Source organism: Olea europaea, chromosome 20 (genome assembly GCF_002742605.1).
Source record: "Olea europaea var. sylvestris chromosome 20, O_europaea_v1, whole genome shotgun sequence".
NCBI lineage: Eukaryota > Viridiplantae > Streptophyta > Magnoliopsida > Lamiales > Oleaceae > Olea > Olea europaea.
This window is the reverse complement of record NC_036256.1, coordinates 272,580-286,988: the sequence shown is the minus strand read 5'-3', so window position 1 is coordinate 286,988 and position 14,409 is coordinate 272,580. Positions and strand designations below refer to the sequence as shown.

The window sequence follows — 14,409 nt, the reverse complement described above, 5'->3', positions numbered from 1 at the left end:
CCGTATAGAAATTTATATTGTTCAAGAATCCACATGTTGACAAGAAATTTCAACATTTATACAAGTTGTCTCCATTACATCTCTAATGATCCAAATAATGAAACTGAAATGTTTGCAAAGATGGCATCTTCTTCTACATTGCACAACTAAAAACACTAGACATTTTAAGAAAAAAAAGTTGCACATGGTTTTCCTAATCTTTTTTGTTTCTTAACAAACAAAATCCCATCTCCGTCCACTTCTCTTCAACTCACATAAACATTCGTCCCCAAGATTGCACATATCATATTATAGAATCCCAAATTTAAACAATTCAAAGCAAACGATCTCAAGATTTTCCATTGTTACATTACTTTATAGATCAACCGTATAGAAATTTATATTGTTCAAGAATCCACATGTTGACAAGAAATTTCAACATTTATACAAGTTGTCTCCATTACATCTCTAATGATCCAAATAATGAAACTGAAATGTTTGCAAAGATGGCATCTTCTTCTACATTGCACAACTAAAAACACTAGACATTTTAAGAAAAAAAAGTTGCACATGGTTTTCCTAATCTTTTTTGTTTCTTAACAAACAAAATCCCATCTCCGTCCACTTCTCTTCAACTCACACAAACATTCGTCCCCAAGATTGCACATATCATATTATAGAATCCCAAATTTAAACAATTCAAAGCAAACGATCTCAAGCTTTTCCATTGTTACATTACTTTATAGATCAACCGTATAGAAATTTATATTGTTCAAGAATCCACATGTTGACAAGAAATTTCAACATTTATACAAGTTGTCTCCATTACATCTCAAATGATCCAAATAATGAAACTGAAACGTTTGCAAAGATGGTATCTTCTTCTACATTGCACAACTAAAAACACTAGAAATTTTAACAAAAAAGTCGCGCATGGTTTTCTAATCTTTTTTGTTTCTCAACAAACAAAATCTCATCTCCATCCTCATCATTTTTGTTTCTCAACAAACAAAATCCCATCTCCATCGGTGAAGACTTGACTTTTGTTAAGCAAGCAGAGTAGTCAAGCCAGGGAAGAAAATAAAAAAGAAGTGGTTTTCGTTCGAGATTTCACTGCGGTGGATTGGCTTTCATAAACCACCTTTGGGCAGCAGACTAAGAAGATTGACTCAGGAACAAATTGGATTATGAGTTCCATTGTAGAATTCGGACCTAATCATTAAGTACGAAGCGATGGGGTTGACAAGAAATTTCAACATTTATACAATTTTGTCTACATTATATCTCCAATGATCAAAATGATGAAACTGAAACGTTTGCAAAGATGATATCTTCGTCTACATATGCAGCACTATACACAAGTGAATGATGAAATAGACAAGATCTTAACTTCTTTATTGATCAATATTGTCCACAACTATACAATCCACATTACCGGATAATCCAAAAAATGGGTTGTTTTCACTTTGAATTCCACAAAATGTGAAATGTGAATCAAATGATTTATTAAATCTACTCAAGTCACAGACAAAATGCTGCAATCTAAGAGCAAGGGAGAAAATGCTGCATAATTTCACTCATCCCGCTCATCATTCTTGTATGATACTAGAGTGTCAACCTTATGTATCTGCACAGTAAGACAAAACTCGATTTAGATTGCATAAAGGTACTAAATCTACTTGAGTCATAGATAGCATAAGTTACTAAATCTAACTAGAACAAGAATTAGCTTGCCAGTTTACCAAGTATCAAAAGAATGCAATTTAACCATCGCGGATTTGTAAACAGTTTGGGATCACTCTCCATCCAAGTAAATTGGGCTGCAACATCTTTATCAGTGTATGCTAAAACATCAAACACACCTGCAGTTGTACATGAACCGAATTAACTATATTGGTAGAAAGAATCAATAGTAATGACTTTGTCATTATATCACATCCTAAGAAGTACATACACGAACAAGCACAATCTGAATAAGACTAAAACTTAAAGAACGAAAAATGCATAATATAGTAAAATATAAAACAAATTCAACCATAAAGCTCAGATAACGTTTTCTTACATTATTTTTCCTCTTTTCACACAAATTTTTTAATAATTAAAGTTCATATCCTAAATTTTAAAAATGAGGCTTTTCATGTCCTTATAAATGTATAAAGAATGTGGTGTATTGGACGAGGCATGTTGGGGAAGTGTTCTGTGTTAGTCAAATGTAAAAGAAACTAAAACAAACCATATGGAGTGTTGGATACGCATTAGACATGAAAACGCCACCCTAACGGTAGTGTCCGTGCTTCGCACGTTACCTCAATTTCAAATTAAAAACTTACAGGGTTCATCAAGGCACGGCAAGTATGTGATGCTGGAAGCTATCTGTCTCATAATTGCTTGAATTTCCCTCATCATTTCTTTATCACTCTTCTCCTTCGAAACTCTGTAAATCGAAATCCAATTCAATAGAAATCCAAACCACAAACATTTCCCTGTCTAAAGAAATTATTCAGAATCAGACTCATAGATTAAATTAGATTACCCCTTATCGACGACCTCCCTATTTGTCTCAATACTGAAATTCCACCTCTCTAAAACTTCACTAGTGGCCTTGCTCATGATCACCAGTACAACTCTCTGTAGTTTCCCAGTTTCAAGCCATTCTTCACAAAATTCATACATAATTAATTTAATTAATAATCCATTGAATCCATTTCAAGAAAGGTCAAATAATATAGAAATAAATAAGATTGAAATAGAAAGGAATTGGGAATTACCAGAGAGCTGTGCAGTTACTTTTGAAATGAAAGATTTAACACCTTCATCTTGGTGAGAAGCATGGGAAGCCCATATTTCTTGACCTTTGCAAAACTTTCTTCTGGATAAGTTCCACGATTATACAGAATACTAAAAAGTACCCAATACCCAATTATAACGTCAAAATAAAGTTAAAAAGTTGTCAAGATTAGAGGAATCTTGGATTATTTCTTACCTGTTCGCAGCATAACCTAGAAAAGGAACCCATAAAATAAATAAAATAGTAAAGATTCTTGAAAATTTTACAAACATTAAAATTAAAAGAAAAAAATAAGAGAGGAGGCGTACCAAAGAATTCGCTGACAATAGCGGCTGATCCACGGAGAGTGATTATGTCTTTCGTGGCAGTTCTTGAAGCCATAAAGTACCCTTTTTCACTTTCTAATTAAAGCCGGAAAGAGTTATGAAGAATTTAATTTTTTGTTTTCGTGAAAAATGCGTTGATTTTGAAATTCAATGTTTGGAAATGCGATCTATTGAGTGATACTGATACAAGCAAAAAAATTGTTTTAGTTGAAACTGGAATGCGTTAACAAATTGAGAATTAACGATGAATGGAAGAAATGTGATGGCTTCGCAGGAATGAAGGGAAAAGGAAATGCAACGGCTACTACTACTTAAAAAAAAAAAAAAATGTTAAACCCCAACTTTGAGGTCCACCATGCCGTTCTTGAAGCATCGTGAGTGAGGTAAATGACGGGACGTGCCCCAATAGGCCAGAGAACAAGAATTCATCCGTACACTGGTTCCCACAAAGAGTCCAATTTTATATCTCAAGAATCGAACTCTTACATTGCGGCTGCTAGCAAGGCTACTTCTTCTTTGATGTTATTTGGGTTTGACAATATCGATCAATTTATATCAGCGGAAGACTCCATTTGTCCCCATTATTCCATCATTCGGGTGCACACTTCTGTCATACAGTAATCTGTATATGCTCAATTAGTCGGAGTTGTATCTATTTGGAAAATGTGTTTTTAAACAAAGAATGATTTTTTTTTTAATTTATTTGTAATATTATTTTATTGAATAATGAATAATGAATAATTGATAAAAAGAGTTAGAAAAATAAATTACAATGTAACGAGAAATAATGGAGGTCAAAACGGGACTGAAATTAATTTCTCAATTTGACATAGAATATCCATACGTGAATGTTTCTGATAAATTTAATGGGAAGCATTTCTCCTACATATGGATTTGACAAGTATTTTTGACAAATAATTGTAACATTTAATTTAAATAAATCCAACGGTTAGTATCTCATGGATCTCAAGTGGTTATAACTAATTCTCTCATGATCCTAGTGAAATACATACTGATCGTTAAATTTACTTAAATTAAAGATCGGGATTATTTGTCAAAAATACTTATCAAATCCATGTGTAGGAAAAAAGCTCCCCAAATTTAATAATATCACTTAACTAATAAAACTCTCTTATGCTTTTGAAAAATACTCTGTATTTTCAAATTTTTAGAGAATATGTACATAAATTAGAAACAAGCAAAAATCCATCGAGAGGTAAAAAGTAATTTTTATTTTAAAGAAGAAGCAGCCTTAGATCCTTCCTCGTGATTTTTAGCGATCGTCTTTTTCTAAATTTAAGTTCGCGATTTTGATTGATTTTTGAATTGAAAATTGTAACTTTTAACTATTTTAATTCAATTCAACGCGTAATTATCTCAAATTTCTTAAAAATTTTAGCTAAATTTGTGTTAATCTTCCGTGTGGTTGATTTTAATCTCTTCTATCGGAATGATTGTTACACGTAATCTTCATTTGTCATCAACATTTGAAACTATGGTTTCGAAATTGAATGCTACTAAAAGGAAAGATGGGAATGATAAAGGAACTTTAAAGTTGAAGAAAAGTAAAATGTTACTGGCTTTAATAAAAAATATCCAACTTTACAAAGTAATTTTTGTCTTCAAGATACATTTCACCTGATTTTTAGGTTATTTGTCTAAAGATCCTATCATTCATTTAAAATTGGTTAGGTCCAATGCACTTGGAATAGCAAATAGCAAGATGGCATTTCAACCTATAATGTATTGAGAGATGACTACTTACTTATTTTCTAGTCCAAAGTAACGTGGTGAGTCGGCGAATTCTAAGTGGGAGAGCGACAATTTTTACAGTCATTTAGGAATAACAATCTGAACTCTAAAAGTCATATACCAAACAATGATTAAGATTTTTGTAACTAATGGAGTAGGCTCACGAGTCAATGAATTTCATTATGTAATTTAAGAAAAAGATCTACATCACATGGCACTCAAATCAAAAACTTTACTCCGACTCTCATTTACTAAAAAAATGATTCATGATGAACGTAGGTCAAGAATGTTTATCGTGGCTCATAGTCCATGCAAATCCAAATCGACTCTACAAATTATAAACAAATGGAAAATATTTTAAATGAAGATATAAAATAATAATTTGTTATACGTAAAATTTTATAATACATATTAAAAACTTTTTAAGTATGCATTTAAAGTTGCTTGCTTTTTCTATGTATACAAATTGAACTCAACCTCATCCCTAATTTTTTTAAATACATATTCCACTTTTTTTCTTTTTATTTTGTAGAGTACTTAGTTAAAGTTACATTGCTTGAAAGGTTTCTTTTGGCGAAACAGTTGATAAAACACAGCTATCATCTAAATTATGATAATCTAATACACTCGCATAATCTTTCATCGATAGCCTATTCCATCATCTTATCATTTTCATTAGGATAATTCCAGAGGTGTTCGACATCCATCACATTTTTGTAGTATTGATGGAAATGACTTCACAAGTGATAAATTAATGAATTATACATTTATTGACAAATTAATAACCCCTTTAAACTTTTTTTTTAAATGACAATGTTATTATTTTATTGAAGTTTTATTGCAATTTTTAGATTTATTTTTCTCGTTCACTTTTATATTTCAAAAATACGTTTAAATTTGTATCCACATATGCTACTAACCTCTTCACCATTCTTCGTCGCCAAAACTCTACTACCAACTCCATTGTGCCCCCACCCTTGTTCTCGAGCTCTCGCTAGAACACTCTCAAGTTGCCAATTTAGAAACGGGCTGTAGCAGAGAGGTGGTAATGCAGAGACTAGTGGCAAGAGTAGAATCAATATTTTTTTAAGACAGGACGGAATTAGATGAAAAAAAAAAAAATTACACGAGTTGCGTTCAATACTGTGTAAGAAATTCGTTGTAATGATATATTGAGAGAAAAACAGTTGCTTAAGACCATCGAACAAACGAAATTACCATTTTCAAAAGATAAAATTTATTATGCAATAGAATTGAAATCATGCACTAGTTTCTACAAACTTTTCTTGTCCAAATGCATTAGCTCAAAGCTACGAGCACAATCTGCTTCACTTTGGATCTGAGAAGAACTTGTTAAGATTAGGCATGACCTCAGGACGTCTGCCACGAACATACTTCCTAAGGCCATGTTGGGCATACTTTTCGCCTTCTTCAAAGTTTTGTAGCACTCCCGCGCTTCTGTTCTCTTTCGTAACCCTGAAATTTCATAAGCAAGTCAGCAAATCTTGTGATTTTCTTCAAATATTTACTCTTTTGTCAACCGTTGCCTTTCTATCATAGAAACTAAGTTTTATTTACGATCGTTGCAACCCTTTCATCAAGAGCTAGAGAGGGTCCATCCCAATTAATTGGTATTTGCAAACATAGATCCTTGTTCCCCTTATCGATTGATTCTAATGTTCGAAAAAGAACACTTTTGACATCAACTTTTAGAGTATCATACCCTTTTATGGATGATGTAGAATGAGAAAACAAGAACAACTAAGCATTGATCTCATTACATTTTGGGTCGGCTACAAGAATCATATATTGTAATTCCGGTTGATTCATTGCTTGATCTAAGATTCAAAACTTATTAATTTTCGTCTATGGCTACTTTGTTGTAACGAGAGAAGTGAATTTACCTAACTTCGGGATTAGTACAAATATTCCTTACAAGCTGCATGCTACATAAGCCCACAACTGCGCCAACTGCTGCAAATAGTGGGAACACCTATCATGTAAAACATAAAAAATAAGTGGCTAACTCAAGATTATAGTTAGGAGATAAAATTCACATCGATTAATTATTGAAATAAATATTGATTTTGAAATCAGTGTGCTTGTTTTTTTCTTTTAATCGGATCAAGTTGCTCATTTGAGCTTAATGCTTTTATATCATAATAAAATTTGTGATTCCATCTTAAAAGTCAACTTTATTAAAAGGGGTAGTTCAAACCCTTATATGTTGATCTATTTCAATTTACTTGGGATTTATCCCTTAACATTAATTAGGACATTGCACAAGCTATCATCCTTGCAATATGCATGTTTCAACCTATTTTTTGACGATTGAACTATCGAAAGGGCTTAAATTTGAAAAAAGAATTTGGAAAGTCGACGCACTTGTTTTAATTTTCCTGAAATGTGAGCATGTACATGTCGAAAATGCAAATGAACTCAAGTTAATGTGACTTGTACATACCTTACAAGTCCTATCTATATAATAAAAATAAATCAATTAATTGACGCTTAAAAAAATGAAAATTGATTACCTCAGGCTTCACCCATCTACCTGCCATTTTCTTGGAGCTGTAAAGAATGTGAAAGATCACCCTCTTCTGTCACAAACAAAAAAAGAGGGTTCCTCCAAGAAAATGCAAGATGAATTTCCACAAAAAAGAAGATATATATGTTGTATTTAAACATTAAATCGAAACCCAAGAATTGTGGAAGTTTTGTGTACAAAAATTGGACAAATTATTTGCCATTGATATTATTTGTGGTGGTACCTGAAAAATGGGGATTTTTGCATTGAAGTTAGAAGGTTGAGAGAAATTGAAGTGATAATGCAGTTCATCAATTTCAAATCTGTCAAAAGTTATTTTCCAATTAAAGTCCCTACAAGTAATGAGCGATTCTTATTAAATCTAGTCAATTACCGTTTCTTTTTTAGGATTCTGAAGTTATTTCGGACTGCAAAAATCTTATAAAGGCTTTAAAGTTTCAAATATTTTGAAAATAAATGAGTAATGGCTTTTAATTTTACAATTTTTTTAGTTGAATTGAACCCAATTTTCAACTTGTTTCTCAGTTGAACCGGTCAATATGATCTGATTTGATAAGTATATTTATTTCCCATTTTACACAAGGTCGCTGGTGGAACATTTTTTTTTCTCGTTGTTCTTCGAAATAGTTGTTGCTAAATTACATTCATATCTCCTTGTATACATCCAATCAAATGTACATAAACAAACAAAAAAAAAATGCCCATCGGGCACAGCTCAACTGGTGGATCAATCAACATTGTCTTGCTTCTAGCGGCAGGGTGGAAAGTTCGATTCCTGGTGGAAACCTGTTGTCAAAAAATTTGGTATGGAGCAATCACTGTGGAGGAGGGTCTCTTGTGCGCAGAAGTGTACAGTCAATGGAGGGAACTTGTGATCCAGTTGAGGTATAACCCGCGATTTACCCCCTCCAAGGCTTTAGGGGCATGAGTTTTGGGGGTCCAGAATTTAGTCTGGTGTAAGTTGGGATACCTGGATAAAAAAATATATATATAATAATAATAATAATGTACATAAACAAACCTCATTACTATAAATTGTACACAAGATAAGTAACAAATAATTGTCAAACTTGAACTTTTGTCATTCACCGAGTCCAATCAATCATATTTTTCAGTGGAGAAATGGATGTGATTTATATCAATCGGACTAAATAATTATGATATGACTCTCTACATGAGCATGAGGATTGATCATCCAAATTATTTATTTATTCGATCTAAGGTAAAAAGTAATAATTATTCTCCCAAGTAATTGATCCCGTTGCTCGTTTCAATACACAAATCAAGCGACCGAGTTTAAGATAATTTCTCATGATCCAATGACCCTTTAAATCATCAAATAAAACCCAAGTGGAATCTATTAAAACTAATATGGTGACTCCTAAAGGAGCCGTGTGAACATCTCTCTCTCTCTGTTTTAATGCAATTTATCGTATGTTTTTCAAATCCGTTTTAAAATTTGAAGAATCATCTCTTCAAATAAAATTCTCTTATTTGTTGTAAAATGTAAGTTTATTAGGGTTTAGATGTAAATGACAATTATACCCCTGCAACTTTAGAAATTATTACTGTTGTATCACTTATTCTGTCTTATAAATACAGGGCTTTGGTTTTTAATAAAACACACACAAGTCTATTAACTTCTCTCTATTCTCTTCTCTCTTCTTCATTTTTATAACACGTTATCAGTACGATAGCTTAATTTTCAAAGTTTAGTAAATGTAATAATTTTTATAAATATGAATATTTATCACGTGTACCAAAATTAATTTGGTAGCATGTGAAATATTTCAATATACATATGCATCATAACGAAGTTGCTTCTTCTTCTCTACTTTTTATCGGCATGCATATTAATCCTAATTCATGTTTGTATGTGTAATCTGAACACGTATTAATTCACTTTTTTTATTCATATACGATCATGTTTTCCACATATTATTCAGTATTAATTCTGTCTTTTGAATATGTTACATATTAGTTCTATTTTTAATTTCTATATACGTGAAATTCAAATGCATGTTTAATGTCTTTTTCATGTTGGTAAAAGATTTGGCCAATTTTGTTAATTTTTATGTATGGATATTCTTTTTCTTATGTTTGGTAATTAATTTTTCTATATAAATTCATATTATGTCTATATGATGATTAAATATTTTTAGAAATTATTCTATGAACTTCAAATTAAGAATTTATCATCTTGTTGTTCCAAAAGTAGCACAATACTAATTGTATATTTATCTATTATAAATAGTTCGTTATTGTTCCTGGAGTAACACAACATTATTAATATTCTAGAGGAATATTACTTGCTTATAAACAGTATGACATTACAAGTTCAATATTCCAAAAGAGTATTGACTCAATGCTCTTGAAGAAGCATAATTTAAATTACAGTTATTTTAAACGAATATGATGTTGATGTTCTCGAAAAAACACAACACAAGTTATATATATATATTCTAGAAGAATATGTCATTGATATTCATATAGGGCACAAATTTTATTATTTAGCTTGAAAGATAGAACATATCTTTAATATCAGTATTCCAGAAGAATATTATATATATACTCTTGAATATTATATGTTTGTTGTGTGCCTGATGAAAGCACAACTTAAAATAAAAATTTAAAATTTGTGCTGATGTTCTTGAAGAAACACGATGTTATTAATATTTTAAAAGAATAGATATAATAATTTCAATATTCCTGAAGAATATTGATCGATTCTATTTAAATCATGAAATAAATTTCTCTAGTTATTTACGTGTCCATTCTTTTGTATATGTATTTAAATATTGATGTTTTGGTTAAATTTTATTGCTCTTGAAGAATATAATGATATAAGATCTAACATAAAATTATGTATTTACTTCTGAAGAGTAAATCCTTACATAATTATTACTGTAAACAACAATATTTTATTACTTCTAAAGAACATGACATTAAAATTTTTCATATTTCAGAAGAATACTGATCTATTATTTTTGAAGAAGTAATATAAAATATAATGTGATTTCAAAATAGCATATTATAATTTTCATTAATATTCTAGTTAGATATTACTTGCGCTCGAAAAGTATAATTACATATAATCTAACGTAAATTATATTTTTACACTCGAAGAGTAAATTATTATATAATTTATTATAATACTATCTGATTGCTCCTGAAAAGCTTGAATTATAATTTTCAATATTTCAGAAGAATATTGAGATATTGCTTTTGAATGAGTAATAATAATTAAAAAATTAACGTGCTTTCAAAGTAGCACATGTTTCGAAAAATATATTATTTTGAATTCATGTTTATCCCTAAAGGAAAACATATAACTAATGTCGTTAGAACATTTATTAATTTAACTACTTGAATGATATATGAGTATGTAATATTTAATCATATTATTCGAGATTAAATAATTGAATTATATATTATATTGAATCAAAAGTTCAATTTGATTTTATTATTTTGCATGACTAGTTAGACCATCACTAGATCAATAATGATGTCAAATTAAAATTCTTTTAATGGATATTAAATGAAGAATCATAAGATTTTTCAATCTAATGAATTTCTGTATATTATTTATTCTCTGTATCAACAATTGATCATTAAACATTGCTAGCTAAAATAGGGATTGAACTCTCTATATTTCTGAAAATTAATTAGGGTGATATATGGGGTCCCGTCACCCACCATATTAACCATCTAAATATTATTTGTCTCTAATATATTTGACACAAATATTAGATGATTGCATGATGTTCGCAACCTGAAATTTTATGAAATTATTGCTCAAGTTATGAGCATAATTTTCAAATTATATAATCAAGACTATGTCTTGTTAATGCTAGTGGGCATGAATCTCAACATTTTAATAAGTGGTTGTTGAAATATCGATAAATGATTTAACACTATTGTTTATTAAATGCCTCCAATTAATTTAATTGAGAATAAAGTATTTTTCATTTTTATTTAGGGAATTATATTACGTATAATACCAAAATTACAAGTTTTCCCTATTATAATCAACTTATGGTCAGATTCTAATTTTTTCATCTACCTATTTTTTATGGTGTAGTATATGTAAAAATTAAATATCATAATACACTGAGATGAAAAATAAAGAATGTTGAGAATAAGTACGTAGTTTGAACTATTATTTCAAATGTGCGATATTTTATAACCCTGAAAAAATGATTGTCAATTTGATTGGACAATTCTCTCAACATCAGGGGAAGAATTAAGAAGTTGAAAATAATGTATAAATACATCATCATCTAAATCCTTGCTAAATATCATTCGAACCAGAAGTTCAAAAGATAATTTATTTACATGCATTTATTGATTAAAGAGATCAATAATATCTCACACAACAATTTTTAATGCTCCAATACGAATTGATGTCTTGAGAGACAATTTGTTAACATTATATTTGATATATCTATGGCACGCCTGAAACGTGATGGTGTTCGATTCTAATAAAAAAATCTTCAAATGAAAATGAAGCAATTAGCAAAGATGTTTTCATTAAGGAGACATATACTCTTAATGAGTATTTAGACATAACAAATTATAAAATCTCAGAAGAGGTTCAAGTACTTGATATGTTGAAAATTGAGATATCTAAATAAGTTATGTCACTATGAGAAAATAAATAGAATTGAACAAGAAAATAAAAAGTTGTCGACAATAATTTCATACATGATATACAGTATCATATGTGAATCGCGAGGAATCGAAAAAAATGCATCAAAATATATCGATCGAAATAATGTTTGGCCAAATAATAGGAGACACAATCTTAAATTGAATTTACTAGATAAACACGAAATTTTTGAACATGTAGTCCAAAAATCTAAAGGTATATACTTATACGTAAAGGAAATGAGAAAAACGAAGTCGTATTATGTAATGCACGACTCTCAACATAGTGAATTTCGCAAAGATCGTCATGGATGAAATCACGAGCCTATATCATGTTATCTTGACGATATATGAAATTTGAAATACGTGATAATTAACTGAACTAGCATGATAATTAATGTTATTTTTGAAATATTTAACATGCCTGAAACATAACTCAAATGGTACATGTCCGAGAACTATATTTTTAGATCATTATATTGATTAAAACAATCTGAATGCATGTGATATAATCGCTTTAGCAGATATTTATTGGATGAATGCTATGAAACTGATCATGTCCGCTCATATGTTTTTATAAAGAAAACAAATATTAAATTTGCAATTATAGTTGATGATTTAAATTTAATTGGAACTCCTGAAGAGTTCAACAAAGCTACTGGTTATTTGAAAAATGAATTTGAGATGAAAAATTTGAGAAAAATCAAATTTTGTCTTGGGTTGCAAATTTAACATTTTTCAGAAAGATTATTTATTCATCAATCTATGTATACAAAAAAAATAATTTTAAAACATTTTTTTATATGGATAATGCACATCCATTGGCATCACCATAGTTGTTTGGTCATTCGATGTGAAAAATGATTCATTTCGTCCACTTGAAGGTGGAGAAAATATTCTTGGTTCTAAAGTTCTATACCTTAGTGCAATTTAAATATTAATTTATCATGTAAATTGCACTCGACTTAACATAACTTTTTCTGTAAGCTTCTTTGCAAAATATAGCTCTACATCAACTCAAAAATATTGGAATGGTGTTAAACATATTTTTCATTGCCTAAATGGTACTATTGATTTGATATTATTTTATTTTCAAAAGTGAGATATACAGATACATGTTATCTCTCTGATCCCACATAAAGTTAAATCACAAATAAGATATATGTTTACACGTGGAGAAACAGTTATATCATGAAGATCCATGAAACAATTCTTGACAGCAACATTTTCAAATCATTCTGAAATTATTGCAATCCATGAAGTAAGTCAATAATGTGTATGGTCGAATACATGACTCATCATATCCAAACATCACGCGGGTTAACTCCAACAAAGGATAGCTAACAATTTTGTATGAAGATAATCCAACTTGTATCACACAACTCAAAGGAGATATATCAAAGGTGATAGGACAAAGCATATTTCTCCAAAATTTAATCATACACATGAGTTTCAGAAGAACGACGACATTGGTATCCAATAAATTCTCTCAAGTGACAATGTGGTCGATTTAATCACAAAAACACTGCTAATATCTACATTTGAGAAATTAGTTTACAATATTGGAATGCGTCAACTCAAACATTTTCAGTGATCAACATCAGGGGGAGTAGCTATACTCTTTTTCCTTCGCTTAGGTTTTGTCCCACTGAAATTTCTTAACAAGGTTTTAATGATGCAACTTTTATTTTTAATACTCCAAAATAACTGTACTTTTTTTCCTTCGTTTGACTTTTTCCCATTAAGTTTTATCAAACAAGGTTTTAACGAGGCAGAAATTTTATAATGTGTCATTCAAGAGGAAGTGTTGTAAAAGATAAGTTTATTGGGGTTTAGAGGTGAATGACAATTATACCCCTGCAGCTTTAGAAATTATTACTGTTGTATCCCTTATTCTGCATTATAAATACAGGGCTTTGGTTATTAATAAAACGCACACAAGTCTATTGACTTCTCTCTATTCTCTTCTCTCTTCTTCACTTTTATAACATCATCATTATTATTATTATTATTTTATTGGTATAAGACCTAAAGAGCACTACAATAATCAAGTAAACAAAAGAAATTCAACTTCACGTGCAATGCTTGGCATTATGTTCCTTGGCCAGCCTGCATTTATATTTATTTATAGGTAGCAAAATTTTTTATAGGATTCTCCTCCGAATGAATAAATGAATTAATTCAAATTTTAGACTAAAAAAAATAGAAGAAATTGTTTAGTATTCTTGTAGTATGAAATTTACTACTCCATTTGACTGTTTAATTATTCATTTACGTTTGAGTCTCAATTAAATAGTGAATTCTCTCTATTTAATATACATGTCAATTCAATAGTATCAATGAGCATTGAGTATTTTATACTTTGGAGG

General features: G+C 30.0%; 1 protein-coding gene and 1 pseudogene across 1 annotated transcript; both read right to left on the bottom strand.

Moving 5' to 3' along the window:
- Window positions 1-1,345: 1,345 nt before the first annotated feature.
- Window positions 1,346-3,387, bottom strand: LOC111369303 (annotated as a pseudogene).
- A 2,590-nt stretch (window positions 3,388-5,977) lies between these two features.
- On the bottom strand, window positions 5,978-7,500 carry LOC111369183. The gene is made up of 3 exons (XM_022990658.1): window positions 7,380-7,500; window positions 6,750-6,838; window positions 5,978-6,321 (listed from the first exon to the last, which is right to left on the bottom strand). The coding sequence occupies exons 1-3, from the start codon at window positions 7,404-7,406 to the stop codon at window positions 6,174-6,176; spliced, it is 264 nt and encodes an 87-aa protein (XP_022846426.1). The 5' UTR covers window positions 7,407-7,500; the 3' UTR covers window positions 5,978-6,173.
- Window positions 7,501-14,409: the final 6,909 nt, after the last annotated feature.

Excerpts from the sequence above, each read along its gene's own strand:
- LOC111369183 (XM_022990658.1), bottom strand. The coding sequence starts at position 7,406 with ATGGCAGGTAGATGGGTGAAGCCTGAG. Across the intron at positions 6,839-7,379 it reads GTAGATGGGTGAAGCCTGAG|GTGTTCCCACTATTTGCAGC; the intron begins GTAATCAATTTT and ends TTTACATGATAG. Across the intron at positions 6,322-6,749 it reads TGTACTAATCCCGAAGTTAG|GGTTACGAAAGAGAACAGAA; the intron begins GTAAATTCACTT and ends ATGAAATTTCAG.